Source organism: Sinocyclocheilus anshuiensis, unplaced genomic scaffold, assembly GCF_001515605.1.
Source record: "Sinocyclocheilus anshuiensis isolate Anshui unplaced genomic scaffold, SAMN03320099.WGS_v1.1 scaffold613, whole genome shotgun sequence".
Classification (NCBI taxonomy): domain Eukaryota; kingdom Metazoa; phylum Chordata; class Actinopteri; order Cypriniformes; family Cyprinidae; genus Sinocyclocheilus; species Sinocyclocheilus anshuiensis.
The window spans coordinates 973,241-989,309 of NW_015536487.1; the positions used below are offsets into that span (position 1 = coordinate 973,241).

The window sequence follows — 16,069 nt, forward strand, 5'->3', positions numbered from 1 at the left end:
TTCCGACTCCAAAGGAGGAGGTGGCGGGCGAGTTGCGACATGCAACGGCAGCATAGACCACCTTGTCGATTGATGTACGCAACGGTCGCCGTGTTATCCGTTCGGACAAGCACGTGCTTGCCTCATAAGCACCCTTTGAGATGGTTTAAAGCAAGGCGCACCGCTAGCAACTCCAGGCAATTGATATGCCAGTGCAGTTGGGGGCCCGTCCACCCCCCCGACACTGTGTGCCTGTTGTACTTGCCCGGAGGAACGTAAGGTCTGACCACGAGGTGAAGGTTTGGCGACAGGCCGGTGTAACTTGGACCCGGTGAGTGATTCGCACAGCTGATCCCGAGACTGTGCTAGTATAAGCCAATCGTCAAGGTAGTTGAGGATGCGAACACCCTGCTCTCTGAGAGGAACAAGAGCCCCCTCCGCAACTTTCGTGAAGACACAGGGAGACAGGGACAGCCAGAAGGGCAGGACCTTGTACTGGTATGCACGTCCCTCTTCCTTCATGTCGATCGCTGCAAACCAATCTCGGGAACGGATGCACCCGAAAGATGCGTTTCTGCGTCAACATCTTGAATGGTAACCGGTGAAGGGCCTGGTTCAAGACATGCAGGTTCAAGATCAGTCGTAACCCACCACCTTTCTTGGGTACAATGAAGTAGGGGGTGTAAAACCTTGTATTCATATCGGCTGGAGGGACCGGCTCTATTTCATCCTTCGCCAGTAGGACTGCGATCTCCGCACGCAAGACAGGTCGTGAAGCGGATGCCACTAAACTTGGGGGGACGCCGGGCGAACTGAATCGCATAGCCGAGGCAGATGGTCCGCAGAAGCCAGCGAGACGGGCTGGGTAGCGCTAGCCATGCACCCAGATACCATGCAATCGGGACAAACGGAACCACCGCCGTACCCGCAGTGGGGCATCGAGGTGGAACGCAGGGACCCAACTCGGGCGGTGCAACGCATACCTGGTTCCGCAGTTTGGCAGAGGGTGTGTGAGTAGGGCCTTTGTTGACGCTCTCGATCCGCCCGCTGCTGCCTGCTGGCGATGGAGGAGGATGAGTGTGGTCTGGTGTTGGTCCGTCCGCGACTCTCCGTGCCCTCTTGGGACCCAGAGATAGAGAAAACTGCTCTTTTGTCGAGAATTTGGGTGCCATCGACCGTGAGGCCGACGGCGGGACAAAACGAAACAAAAGATTCTCCACCCGGCCCTCCTCTGGGGGAGGGAGTGGTGCGTTCACCATCTCCCAAAGAGCAGATCCCTCCATCTCTGGGTCACCCGTCTCAGAACCGTTTGCTCCTCCGCTTACCGCCAGGTTTGACAGGGGCCTGGACGGGCGGGGAGGCCTGCCTACAACCGGCTCTATGGCGCTGCTTGGCTGGAGGCTGCTGCGGATGCGGCGCGGGAGCGGGGGGCCGCCCTTGGCGATGAGCAGGCTGGGGCGCTGTGGCTGGCGGATGGGTGGAGGCAGCAGCTGCCCGCCGGGGCAGGATGTGTCGAATCACCTCAGTCTGCTTCTGTACAGCCAAGAACTGCTGGGCAAAGCTCTCGACGGCATCGCAGAAGAGGCCAGTCTGGGACACAGGGGCGTTGAGGAACCGTACCTTGTCGGCGTCCCTCATGTCGGCCAGACACAGCCAGACATGGCGCTCCTGGACCACAAGCGTGGACATCGCACGACCCAGAAAATTCGCGGATATAAGCACCGCCGGTCAGACCAGACGAATACCTACAGGCCCGGGAGGGGAGCGACGGGTTTCCCCGCTAGGAGGAGGCGGTCTTAGGACACAACTGCATCGCTACCGACCGCTCCACCGGGGGGATCGCCGTATATCCCCTCACTGCACCACCGTCGAGGGTGGTGAGGGAGGAGGAACCAGCAGGCAGGTTTCTGGCAGTAAAAGGTGCCATCCACGACCTGGTGAGCTCCTCATGCACCTCCGGGAAGAAAGGCACCGGGGCGGGGTGCTGAGAACCAGTTCAAGCCACCCCGAGAAACCAATTATCCAACCTTGAGGGCTCGGGACGCAGTGGAGGTTTCCACTCGAGCCCTACCCTCTCGGTGGCCCGGGAAAGCATAGCCGACATCTCTGGATCCGATTCAGGCATTGCCACCGTCCCGGAGGGCGGCAGCGCAGCCAAATCTTCCTCTCCAGAAAGATCTCCCTCCGATGCAGTGATCGACATCCGGTCGTCAGGAGGAGCACCGCAGGATACCGCTGGTACGCTCTTTGAAGAGAGCCCAACGCGTTCTTTTGGCCGCTCGACTTGATCTGAAGCACTAGAGGAGTGGTGGGCCCCCGAGGGTTGGTTCCCTGAGGGGTTTGCCACCACTGTAACCCTCAAACCACCCGTGCTACTGCCGGAAGTAGCCCTCGCCCGGCAGCCGCCAGGACGAGCACTAGATACCACTGTTACCCTCAAACCACCCGTGCTACTGCCAGAAGTAGTCCTTGCCTGGCAGCCGCCAGAACGAACTCTAGATCACGGCAGAGGCAACGGAGCTCTGCCCCCTTGGAGGTAACGAAGCCTGGTCCACAGTTCCGAGATGGTCATCTTCCCGCAATGGGAACATGACTCATCCACGAACGCCACCTCAGCGTGTTTAATGCCCAGACACGTGAGGCAGCGATCGTGACCATCACCCGGCGCCAGGTAACGACCACATCCAGAAACGCACGGGTGAAATGGCATCTTTAAAAATACGATCAGTCGTCTTTACAAAGACGCACCCGTGTGAGCTCTTTTAGAGAAATTGGCTCTTTCAGGGAAATGCTCTTTTATGTGCTGAGGCACACAGGGGAGATGGCCGAAAGCTTCCAAGAACGCGTCAAACTCATAGACACTGGCTGGAGCAGAACGATGTTGTCGCTCGGCTCTGAAGCAAAAAGCTGGTATGCGTTGCACTTGCTGCCTTTTTATGCTCACGCTGTGATCAGCGGCAGCTGGATGCAATCATCGCATGCCAATGTGCATTGGCTCGTTTAGTTACACTCAAAGTAGATTGGTCTCTCAAAGCATAGGTGTGTCAGGCGTGGGCGATATTGTTCACCTCAAATGTACAGGAAGCATCAGAGATTCTAAGTGAGCCATAAATAATCTGCTCTGTTAAAAAAGCTCAGTTTGAACCTCTGCTGCTTCCTGTACATTTGAGATGAGCAGCATCTCCCACGCTCCCCATCTCCTCACAGGAAGTTCATGGAGCTGCTGAAGAGAATGCAGGGAAATTACCATCTCCTATATCATGTTCATTAGATGACGTAAACATAATACACAAAGAGACTTATATATTAGGGGTGCAACGGTTCAACTTACTCACGGTTCGGTTTGTCGCGGTTTTAGAGTCACGGTTTCGGTACTGTTCGGTATGTGCTATGTTTAGGGAAAAAACTATATTGTCAAATAAACACGTGATGATGGCATTAATGAAAGTTATTCCAGCATAAAGCACTCGCATTGAACAAAGAGTGACTGGTTTGTCCACGTATTGGTTTTTTTTCTCTCATCGCCCTTGTTGTAATGTATTGGGAAGCCAGAATTTGTATCCATCAACAGAAACATGCATTAGCCGAACTCTAACAGACCATATTACAGATGCATTGTCAGATTTAAGTTGAACCGCGGTCCTAGTGCATGCCGAACCGTGTGTGGAGAACCATACGGTTCGATTTTATTACCGAGAACCGTTGCACCCCTAATATATATATTATTATAATTTACAATTAATAATTCATTTGAAATACATACAGACTTCATCAGGCTTTATGGTGTTACCAGATATTTTCATACAGAACGATCAAAAAACTGAGAAAAAAGAAAGCTGGGGAAAGTTGGAGACCCAGAATCAGTCTGAATGCAGTGATATATAAGCCTCCAACAGACTGTTTCGAGATGCTTAACTGCTCTATTCATCAGGGCTTCACAGAACTCACTCATCCCAGCCTTTGCCAACCTCATATGCCAGTCACAGAGATTGCCTGCTTCTAAGTACTCTTCCCATGATGCACTGTTCCCCAAACCACAGCTTACTTAACAACAATGATCCTGTGCAAACCCAGCTGAGTGTTTGCAAATCATTTAGTAACACATTGTGCATTCTAGAGAAAACTTTAGAACTAGCATTACAAGCCTAGTGTGATTTGGCTTTTAGATTGCAAACAATGAATTCAACTCTCAGAATAACGGATGTAATATAAATCAGCCCTGACAGAATATTTAAAATGCTCACAAAATAACTAAAACATATCCACATGATCAAGTGAATAAGTCCATAAAAAGACTGCTGGTGAGAGGGAGCGACTGGGAATGCGATCTTAACATGACACAAGCCAGATTCAAACCTGCATTCTAGTGAGCACATTATTGCACTACCCGCTACGCCACAGCTCTGACCAAGAACAAGATTTCGATGCACATGGCATGTGTTGGGAATTGTCACAGACAAACCAGCCCAAGTCTTTGAAGGCTCCAGTCTTTAATAAAGTTTGCAGTCATTCATGTCTTCAATGATCAAAGCTCCCTCACTATCCATGTGTGAATGCACCGGTTCATGAAGCTTGTTTACAGCTCGAGCCGGGTCCTTCCCAGCTGAGGCTGGCTCTCGCTCTCGGTCTGTGCCTTTGAAAGATGAAGACTGCCAAGATGCTTTAACGAACCGTAACGCGATTATGTAATCCATTGTCAGTGAGGGGCACTAGAACTATCTTCCATTTGTCTAGCAACCTATGTGCTCTGCATGCTCAAGGAAATAAGGCTCCGAGGTAACTGTCCTAAAACACAGATATGAACCCTTTTTCCTTTTGAGGACCAGAACATGTTACTTGTTACATGTTAGATTTTTAAGGTCCTGGAACAACAATCCTACCATAGCTCCAGCTATCACTATCTACCACTAAAACACACTGTCAGAAATGTGCAAAAACTGCACCTTCAGCTCATCACTGGGACAGTACCTCACATTACATTTACATTTATTCATTTAGCAGACGCTTTTATCCAAAGCGACTTACAAATGAGGACAATGGGCGAGCAGCTAAAGTTAGCCAGTGCAATTTGATGAACAGAGGTTTTACGTGCATTCTTTTCGGCTCATTAAAGATTAATCTTGCAGCAGCATTTTGGATTAATTGTAGAGGTTTGATAGAAGTGGCTGGAAGACCTGCCAAGAGAGCATTGCAATAGTCCAGCCTGGACAGAACAAGAGCTTGAACAAGGAGTTGTGTTGCATGTTCTGAAAGAAAGGTCCTGATCTTCTTGATGTTGAATAAAGCAAATCTGCAGGACCGGGCAGTTTTAGCAGTGTGGTCTGAGAAAGTCAGCTGATCATCAATCATAACTCCAAGGTTTCTGGCTGTTTTTGAAGGAGTTATGGTTGATCTGCCTAACTTAGGGTGTATTCACACCAGGAAAGTCCAATAGTTCACTTGCTTTGGTCCGGACCAAATACAATGTTGATTTTTTATTTTTTTTGGTTGTTTGGTGTGGTTTGCTTTCACACTGCCCTTTTTGCAAGTGAACTAGAAATTGTAAACAAAACCACATGCGCCCTAAGGTCATTGCTTCATCCATTCAACCGTACCAGAGTTCGTTTGGAACTGGACCGAGACCACCTCTTCAGCTGGGTCTCGATGTGGTTGTTTGGTACACACTCGAGTGCGATTGCTGTATTCACACCTGCCAAAAAGATCCGCACCAAGGGGGGAACTGAACTTGAGTTTGATTCAATCGAACCAAACAAGACAGGTGTGAATACACCCTTAAAAAAGAAACATGCATCCAGTAACAGGTGCATACTATACCTTTGAATAGTATTATGTGCCCTTAAAATACTACCATAAACCCTTTATTTTTTGAGAGTGCAGTAAGTAAATTATAAATTGATAGTGTATAATCCATTTATATATCCTATCCCTGAAATATGATTGGTTGATGGGGAAATTGCTCCAGGAGCAGCAAGGATGTTGATTGAGGTACATGTGACCCAGAATCAAATCACTAATGGGCTGTAAAACCTCACAACTTAAGGGTGAAGGACTTTATGTCAACACATTTACAAACGAACCGCTAATTTGCATAAAAAACATCAAACTCTGCGCGCCAACCCGCCGTTGTGATTAACCTCATTATTGCACTCGAGGAAAACACACATACACAAACACAAGTTGGCTTATTTCAAAGGTAAGAGCGACAAACATCACACACTTGCTGGGGCGTCGTGTTAAACTAACTTACCGAGTCTCCTGTCCGCGGATGCAGCTGCGAGCGCGTGGACAGACAGCAAGGCGAGGAGCAGCGCGCGCACACAAGCCATCCTCCCGTCGAGCCCAAACAGCTCTCGTTAATTCGGCATAGCGGCTCTCGCGTTTCAGGGGGTGATGTGATTAGAGCGGAAGTTGGGCAGAAGCGACTGAGATGGAGGATAGTGAGATAAGTGAAGCTCTGGTACTCAGTATCCTGTACTCAACTCTGAGATGCGCGAGGCGCGTTCAGCACCACGGTCAGCGCCCCGCCTCGACCGATGACGTCACGAGTACGTGCGCTTTCTCCACGTGCGTGTTTCAAGACTAGAAAGATTTGATTAGATTTATAATTGATAACATTGACCCCACTTTTCCTTTGTGCTTAGAACATGTTTTATTTGGTTTCACTAATATCCCCTCAAATAAAAGTGTAAGTATAAGCACAGTAGTGTATAAGTGTAAGTACAGTAAAACCAATCCTTTATTTTTGGTTCTTGAAAAAGAAATTCAAATGTATGTTAAGACAATTTTTATTCACATAATAAGAAAGCAATTAAGACTTTCTCCATTTGTAAGTCCTTTAACACATTTACATGATGTTTAGCCCATCCCCCTGGCTGTATTTGTATTTTTTATACATATTTAGTATTTTTTTGTGTGTGTGTTTTGTTTTCATGTGTATTATTGTAGTCCTAACTGTACTTTGACTGTGTTTATTGAAGTTTAATTAAAAAACAAAAGTGCGTGTTTTAAAGGGTTAGTTCACCCAAAAATGAAAATTCTGTCACTAATTACTCACCCTCATGTCGTTTCAAACCCGTAAGACCTTCGTTCATCTTCGGAACACAAATTAATATATTTTTGATGGAATCTGAGAGCTGTCTGACCCTGCATAGCCAGCAAGGCAACTTTTGTGTGCAAAAAAAACAAACAAAAAAACACTTTATTCAACAATTCGTCTCCTCTGCGTCACCCTGTAGCGCCATAAACAGCGTATGCTGTTCTGCGTCAGCTGCGTCACACGGATAGGCTGTTTTCGTTCAGATCAAATCACAACAACGTAGGAAACAGATTCGGTGTTGTGCCGAATTCTGCACCCCTGCCAGATTATGCACCCCCTCGTTGAAGTCGCTACCTGATTGCCTAATCCCAACCCCCACCCCTAATCCTAACCCCTCCCCACACCTACTCCTAAACCTACCAATACTACGGGGTGCATAATTTGGCAGGGTGCAAATTTCGGCACTACACCGGCATGGCACAGCTGACTGAACATTTCAGTTGCGTTGCTGTCTATGGAGGGTCAGACAGCTCTCAGATTCCATCAAAAATATCTTAATTTGTGTTCCGAAGATGAACGAAGGTCTTACGGGTTTGAAACGACATGAGGGTGAGTAATTAATGACAGAATTTTAATTTTTGGGTGAACTAACTTTAAGACTTCTGTACGGTCAGGTGTATTTCGTTTGCAGCGATGGACCGCACTTCTTCTCTGGACTGATAGTGAAGACTGAATGGTTATGGGCACACTTCACTTTAAGTTATAAGCAACACCGCTTTCTTCCAAATCAGTCTGAATCTCATGTGCTTTTTCTTTATTTCACACCATGATTTTAAACTGTGACACGGTGAAAAAATATTCAATTATATATTCATATCTCAGAGTACATTTAGCAATTATTGTCTGTACATTTCTACGGTTTAATAGGGAAAAGTCTTAAGTATAACAACACATCACACCCCAGTATTTGGATCTAAGTATAAAGCAGAAAAGGTAAATAGGAGGGACGTATTTCATCAAAGACACCTTAAACAGAAGTATCGTCTTAAGGTAAACCAGATTCACTAAAATGTCTTAAAAAATGGAGAGAAAAAATAGAATTGCAAAGATTGATAAGATTATAACCTACAGTTATATGCAATGGAAACACTGTTGCATTTGAAACTGTACAAAAGAAAATGAATAGTGATTCCAATGAACCAAGACAAAGTTTTATGGAAGTTTTGTTTATAAAGTGAATGTTCTTGTAATATAGAGTGAAAACAAAAAAACATCCAAGACAGTAAGTATACAGCTGAGAGTACAAAATAAGAAATAAAGGATTTTGTGGGAGTATGCAGAAGCTCGAAACTATTAGCTTGCCCATTTAACTGTTTGATTGTTGGCATTGATTTAGGATATCAATCAGCATCCTGACAGTGGATTCATAGATGGTCCTAAGATTGAGAGACAGAGCAAAACAACATGAACAGTTGTACAGCTATTATTGTATATAGGACTCAGACAGCATGCTTTCACAATATGACATCTAAATCTTTTACCTCTGTATATTGTCAGAGTTTTCAGCAGTGATGTTGTAATAGTTCTGTATTTGTCTGCGTACAGACAAAGCAATTTCCTTCAACTCCACAATAAATGCATCAGCTGTAATGAACAGAGCAGAAGGGTAAAAACAATCATGTATTCAGAGGATTTTATAAAAGAAACAAAATGAATCTCAGTCTCTTTTTTCACTTCATATCACTCAAGTTACTTCAAGTCCAACTCCACTGGACTTGTTACATGCTTTAGGCTCCACATGCGAAATGAAAACTTTGAGAATGTGTTCAGTAGAATAATTTAGAAATTCCTCAAATTCTTACTATCAAGCATTCAGGTGATGGAACTAAATAAAGGCCCATTCACACCAATGGTGATAACTATAACTGTGAAGTTTTAACAATCGTTATAATTTCGTGAGAATAGGGAAGGCCACACCACAATTACAATGATAACAACACAGAGGAACAATATGATTGGAATCATTCTCTATTTTGTCCAGTTGACGAATGATAGTCAGAGCTTGAGTATTTTAAGTGGCAGATGACATATCTGCAGTGTGCATATATAGTAAACGATGTTATGGTCTGTTGGTGCAGATGCTAATATACTTGTTATTAGACTTGTGCCGGTATTCGGTGATGCGGTATATCACGGTAATGAATATGCACGATATTGTTATCGTGGGCTCTTCTAAATACCGTGAATAATTATATATTACAAGTTATTCAGAATTTTGAATGCATTTTAAGAATACTTTTCCCATCAACTAGTCAAAATGCACAAAACCGCTGTATGCTGCGTGAAAGAGGCATACGCACTCTGATGTAAATAAGCGTGGATGAGAAGCACATGGCGGAACATATGAGAGATGCTCTGGATGAAAGCGCACTTTCACTCTCTGACAGCAGATGGCGCTAAACTGCAGAAATAATAATTATCTTTATTGGTGTGAACGGGCCTTAACGACAACTAAAATTATTAACAAAAACTCACATTGTTTGATGATGGTCAGAATGTGTGTAACTGCAGCCCACTGTGTGATACTATCGATGGCCTCTGACTCTATGGAGGAGCTCATTTCAGATAGAAAAAACCTAGAACATACCAGAAAATGATTAGAATTGTTCAATTTAAGTATGAACATAGGCTTTTAGTTCTAGCTGGTGTTTAATGTTACCTGGTAACAGCAGGTGATCTGAGCATTACTTTGAGTATGGTGTTCGAGAGAGGTGGAAGGTCATTAACCGTCTCTGGAGTCAACACCTCTTCCACATGAGAGATCTGCATGAAGAAACATCAAAAACGTCTGTCTCAAAAACAAAATATTTCTTATTTACATAACTCATTTAAAGACGACATCTGAGTAAAAGAAATGCTTTGAGCTCAACAAGTCTTTCAATTAAAAAGAAAGGAGAAATGCCACAAACATCAAACAGCACAATAAACTAAACAATTAGCAGATTTACCTTCTGCAAGGTGCGGCTGATATCAATAATAACTGCTGCACAGAGTGATGAGAAGACTCCTGTGATGAACTCTGACCTCTCAGTTGTAAACTTAGTCACCAGCAAGAAGTCATAGAGAGCTTCTTCAGAAGAGCAACACAACTAAAGATACATAAAGAAAGGCTTTTTAAAATAAAGTGTCAGAATAAAATGTCGTCAGGCAGAAATGTCAGTCAAATTTTAACAAGACTAAATTGAGTTTAAATATGTACACGTGCACACACGTTTGTCAAACACATTCAGAAACATCTGGAAATGGAAAGTGTATTTGAGGAAGGCACTAACACCTCACCTCCTGCCCCTCTTCCTTGTCTTTACGCAGACGATGTGCTATGATCTCCACAACTTTCTGGAAGATGTTGGTCAAAATGCGGATAGTGAGGGATGTTCGATCTTCCTGATCTTCCTGATCTTCCTCAGGCTTATGGGAAAGGCAGGCCTGTGCCACCTCAGTAAGCAGAGCGAGCACAGGAGGGATGCACACGTATCCTTTCTCTAAATGAACACACATACAGAACATTTGTTATAAAAGCATTACGCTATACAGTGCTGCAGCTAAGACATCAATACCTGGAAGACTAATTCGCCATGGGTTCCCTCGAGATTTTCCTATGGGTTTATATAATGGGGTTTTTCAATTTATGAATAAAACAAGGTCTGTGGTAAATATAAATTGACGATAATCGGACGTTTTGCTCTACAACATAACACACAGACATACTAAAAGCGCAAATTTTAAAGCAGTTATGTTCATTTTTAAAATCGATTCCTTTTTTCCCCGTTTAAATTTTGCTGGACTCCTTTTTAATGGTTAAATAAAATTTTATTAATCAAAAAGCGTGTCTAATAATTAATTAAAATCCTGAAACTTAAACAATTTAACATCAATTTATTAAAAGTTTAACACAAATTACATGTTTAGGGCCCTATGAAATGTTTTATTTTTTCCAACCTTATGTTTTATTGTTACCAAATTCTGTGTTTTAGCATAGTAGTAGCCTATTACATACATTCTACTGAACAATAGTAAGTAATAGCCTATATTTCTGCCGCAATGTCTTCAAGTTAAAGGGCGGGCCGCACCCCTAATATAATGGCAGGGGAAACACTGCTGATGCAGCACTCTCTTGTAAACTTTTGTGGGAAAGTGGTCAAACATGTAATTATATCTTGAATAAACCCACAAATCTGTCAGTTTATAATACAATCACTAGGTCATACATCAGCATAAAGACTTAAGACTTATTCACCTGTCTGCAGGACAGAAGCAACATGCTGCAGTACGTGGTCTCTGAAATCACTGTCTCCTACAGAAACCCGCAGCACATCCTTGCACACTGTTAAACAACTCTGACAATGATACAGTAAAGGGAAACAAATTATATACATATAATGCAAAATCATGTGCCTGCACAGTTCATTGTGAAGCAATGAATTAGTTTTAGGATTAGGCTTCATGTGTTGTCTATCATTTTCAACAAGGAAAACAATATTTTTAATATAATAATGTTATATATAAAGACTTAAATTGTTTTGCATGTACACTAAACGTTTGTTGGTAAGACTTTTTTAAAATGTTTTTGAAGTCTCTTATGCTCCCCAAGACTGCATTTATTTGATCAAAAATACAAAAAAAAAAAAAAGGTAATATTGTTAAATATTATGACAATTTAAATTGACAAATTACCAACAGAAAAAAAAACTACTTTCACACTGATCATGCCACTCACTTCTACTGTCTTCCTGCTTAAAGACAATTGTTGCTCACTGCTGGAGCTGGCCAGGAAAGGAAGGATTATTTTCTCTACCCAGGACACAGAATGCTCCAGGGATTTGAGGAACTCCCGCTCCTCTGGGTACTGTAGGATCAGAAAGAGGTGCTGATTATGACTTTTATTTATACAAACTAAAAGTGAGCTTACAGGCCATACAAACAACCACTGCTTGATCTGCAGTTAACAAAATCCAAGTCATGTCCAATGAAAACCACTTGCACAGTTCAGCATAGGACAGCCATAAAACATCAATACTAGGGCTGCACGATTAATCGCATGCGATATTTAACGCGCATCTTATCAGTAAAGCCGGTTCTGTAATCAGCAGTAAATCTCCATCACCTGCGTGCTTTCACATTGAGCAGCATTAACTACACAGAACCGTTGTTCACTGACGAGCTGCGCTAAACCACGTTCATATTCGCATGATTTTTTGCGCTGCTCATCAGTGAACAACGGCTCTATGTAGTTAATGCTGCTCAATGTGAAAGCACGCAGGTGATGGAGATTTACTGCTGATTACAGAACCGGCTTTCTGACAAGATGCGCGTTAAATATCGCATGCGATTAATCGTGCAGCCCTAATCAATACTCTATTATACAGAGATGCAAACAGGCAAGGGGGACAAAAGGGGAGAAGATTGCATGGATCAGGGGCATGCTCCACATGGAATTTCTTTTAAAGATATTTGTTTTACAAGCTCATTTGTAGTTACTTTAAGGTATTTTTAAAAATATTTTTTATTACCTTATGTCCAAAACTGTAATTTTTCACACACACACACATCTTGTTGCAACATTTTGCAAAAATCAAGATTTAATATATTTAGTGAAAATCCCATGTTATAAAAGATGAAGTGCTATGCAGGCTATTTAAAGGGGTCATATGATGTTGCTAAAAAGAACATTATTTTGTGTATTTTCGGTTTAAGGTTAAAAAAACACATTATTTTCCACATACTGTACATTATTGTTTCTCCTCTATGCCCCACCTGTCTGAAACACGTCGATTTTTACAAAGTTCATCGTTCTGAAAAGCGAGGTTTGCTCTGATTGGCCAGCTATCCAGTGCATTGTGATTGGCCGAATACCTCAAGAGTGCACACGGTGGCCTTGAGTGAGCGGAGGCGGGCGTGCTGAGTGAGCGACGGCCGGTGGGCTTGAGAACGGCGCGGCCGGCGGATTCGACCAAGGAGCGTCCTGCGGGATTGCGGCAACCACATGTGACGACCCCGGGCTGGACTCCGCTTCGTCCACGGTGAAAGCCGATACGGCGATCCACAGCGCAAAGTTGATGTATTTCCTCAGCGACCAGCACGATTCAGCTCTAGGCATGACGAAGCGGATAGTTTCGCTTTCACAATGAAACACAGCGTCCTCACAACATGGCGGCAGCAACAATACTATTGCAAGAATAAAAGTTATGCCGCCTTTCTTTGCGTGTAGACATGTAGGGGCGTGTTAGAACGAGCCATTTTAGGTAGGCGTGGTGACACTTAACTTTTATAAAGAATATCTCTTTGGATTTGAGACTTTAGTCTTTGCAACTTTACAGATCTTCTGTATGCACCAAGAGCTTGTAACACTCCAAAGAGAAAGGAAAAAATTGAAATTGGATCATATGACCCCTTTAAGACAATATTGGCTGATTAGACGGCAATGCTGACTTAAAATGCAAAATGTTTGCCCTCTCTCTCTTCACTGTTCCCACATCTCAGACCTCAAATACATAAAATATTACCCTTTTTAGACATAGTTTTTTGAAGTAAAGAGTAAAGAAAATACTATACAAAACTTGCTAGCAGTTGCCAAGTGGTTATCAGTCTTACTTTTCCAATACAAATAAGACCAATCTACATTTTCATAACTGAATTAAAAAAAAGTTATGACCAGTCTGCAACCAGCCCCAGTTCTTTATTTACCCTTGTAAGATCACAAGTACCCTTGTACTGTATAGCTAAAGAATGTATAGTTAAAGTACTGACAGAAAACTTATTTCCTTTAAACCTCTCTTCACATCTTAACATCTCTTGTGTGAGTGTGTTCAGTGGATGTTGGCTTTGTTTGGAGTGTGAGACTCAAAGAGTGAATGCAGAGGGGTTACTGCAGTACACTCACTTTGTGCTGAAGATGGATACAGAGTCGGCCATGGAAGATAAAAGCTCTCAGCGCTGTCTCAATGACTGCCACACTGACCTCTGCTCCACTCAGAGAGGAAAACAACAGCGACTGCACACATATATACAAAAGAGAAATGACAATAGCTCCAAAATGATGGTACATTCTGGAATCAGTTCAGAACAAAGCATAAAAAGACCCTAATATTTTTTTCTGCCTCTATGATCTGGAAAAGTGGGTATGTTTTCTGGTTGAAAAGTTTTATGTAATATCTGAAGACCTCAGTAAATACAACCTCCCATGAACAAAACAATTCTATAGTAGTGTTGGGCGATATGCTCCATAGTTATATCCTCAGCCTGTGAGATCGCTGATACACGATATTATCATGTAAATTTATTTCCTTAGATTCATAGCCGGAGAGTAAACCAAATCCAGGGTATGGCTAAAAGCAGCCTAAACTACATATTCAAGTACTTTAATCAAGTAAAATATGGATGTCATGTCATAAAACATTTTTAATATGACTGAATTTGTATTTAACATGATAATTTAATAAAAACATTCTAAGTTACTAATTATAATGCTTACAGTTCCTCAGTTACATTATCAAAGAACATATCACTGACTTCAGTCTAGCATGGGTTTATGCACTTTATACCCCCGCACTTTATTATTATTATCATTATTATTATTAGAGAGCTTTGACTAATATAATAACATTGTCATTTAGCTGAACAGCTCAATGCAGCAGTATCTTTAAAGACTGGTGAAAACCTGCAATTACCATATTGACTTCGTAATGACCGTAATATCACATAAAGAGTATGTTTGCACCAGTTCTCAGTAATAGTAATCATCAAACCTCTGTACCTTCCATTTGTCGAGGGCCTTATGAAGTGGTCTGATCTGATCCAGTGGCAGCGTGAACAGACAGTCTCGAGTTTTAGGGTGCAGGAGTACATAATCCAGATAGTCTAGGCCCAGATCTGGTTTAGACTCTTCCAGCCCATCAAAATGCACTTTACCAGATGTATCTTCATCACCTTGCTGACAAGAGAGTGATCATAGAGGATATGAAAACACCTTAAACACCTTATGACCCCCACATGGACACTCTACAGGACATTTACCGCTCTCACAGGTACGGCCTCCACAAGCCAGTTCTCTATCAGCTCCACAATATGGCTGATCTGCCCCCAGCTACAGAGACACTCCACCGACTGACTGTATGCTGTCACAGCGGTGCCTGCTTTCAAACTCCTCAAGTGAGACATCACTTTACTCCTGCAGACAGGAACACACAGTCATGCAGTACACCCAGACAGCCCTACAGATCGCTCTAAAGCCTTCAAAACTAGGGCTGGACGATATGGCCAAAATTTATATCACGATATATTTCTTCATTTCGGTCGATACGATATAATTCCGATATCGATATGAACACTATTTATCTGAAATAGAAATCTTTTGTAACATTATAAATGCCTTTATCATCACTTTTGATCAATTTTAAGCATCCTTGCTAAATTAAATTATTAATTTCTATAATTTCTTTCCCAAAAAATGTATAAAAATTATACTGAATGGAATAGTGTATAATGTTACAAAAGCTTTTTATTTCAGATAAATGCTGATCTTTGGATCTTTCTATTCATCAAAGAATCCTGAAAAAAAATGTACTCAACTGTTTTAAATATTGATAATCAGCATATCAGCATATTAGAATGATTTCTGAAGGATCATGTGACACTGAAGACTGGAGTAATGATGCTGAAAATTGACCTATGTATGATCACAGGAATAAATTACATTTGAAAATCTATTCAAATAGAAAGCAATTTTAAATAGTAAAAATAGGGAAACTGGTAATGTATATCGAAATATCGGAAATGTGTTTAAAAATCATATCACCGTTATTGAAAAAAATTATATCGCGATACATATTGATATTGAATTATTGTCCAGCCCTATTCAAAACACACTCAATCCCACCAGCATTAGAGAACGCCTTTGGATCAAATAGGAATCAGAATTGGCATTTCGCTTTTAAGCCAACCTGCTGTTCTGGGGAGATGGCTGAGACACCATGCGGACTGTGTTAGACACTCAGC

At 42.6% G+C, this 16,069-nt stretch overlaps 2 protein-coding genes across 2 annotated transcripts in view; both read right to left on the reverse strand.

Annotated features, from left to right (window-relative positions):
• LOC107684914 (receptor-type tyrosine-protein phosphatase N2-like) overlaps positions 1–6,499 on the reverse strand; it is a 140,907-nt gene extending 134,408 nt beyond the window's left edge. The window contains exon 1 of the mRNA XM_016481298.1: positions 6,227–6,499. Coding sequence (XP_016336784.1) covers positions 6,227–6,305 — 79 coding nt within the window. The 5' untranslated portion in view covers positions 6,306–6,499. The remainder of the gene's footprint in view (positions 1–6,226) is intronic.
• LOC107684922 (condensin-2 complex subunit G2-like) overlaps positions 1,714–16,069 on the reverse strand; it is a 25,650-nt gene continuing 11,294 nt past the window's right edge. The window contains exons 17-28 of the mRNA XM_016481310.1: positions 15,089–15,242; positions 14,829–15,005; positions 13,956–14,066; positions 11,793–11,921; positions 11,313–11,412; positions 10,355–10,557; positions 10,024–10,164; positions 9,735–9,838; positions 9,551–9,651; positions 8,557–8,659; positions 8,297–8,451; positions 1,714–1,724 (exon numbers count right to left, since the gene is read on the reverse strand). Of these exons, the coding sequence (XP_016336796.1) occupies positions 8,382–8,451; positions 8,557–8,659; positions 9,551–9,651; positions 9,735–9,838; positions 10,024–10,164; positions 10,355–10,557; positions 11,313–11,412; positions 11,793–11,921; positions 13,956–14,066; positions 14,829–15,005; positions 15,089–15,242 (1,393 nt within the window). The 3' untranslated portion in view covers positions 1,714–1,724; positions 8,297–8,381. The remainder of the gene's footprint in view (positions 1,725–8,296; positions 8,452–8,556; positions 8,660–9,550; positions 9,652–9,734; positions 9,839–10,023; positions 10,165–10,354; positions 10,558–11,312; positions 11,413–11,792; positions 11,922–13,955; positions 14,067–14,828; positions 15,006–15,088; positions 15,243–16,069) is intronic.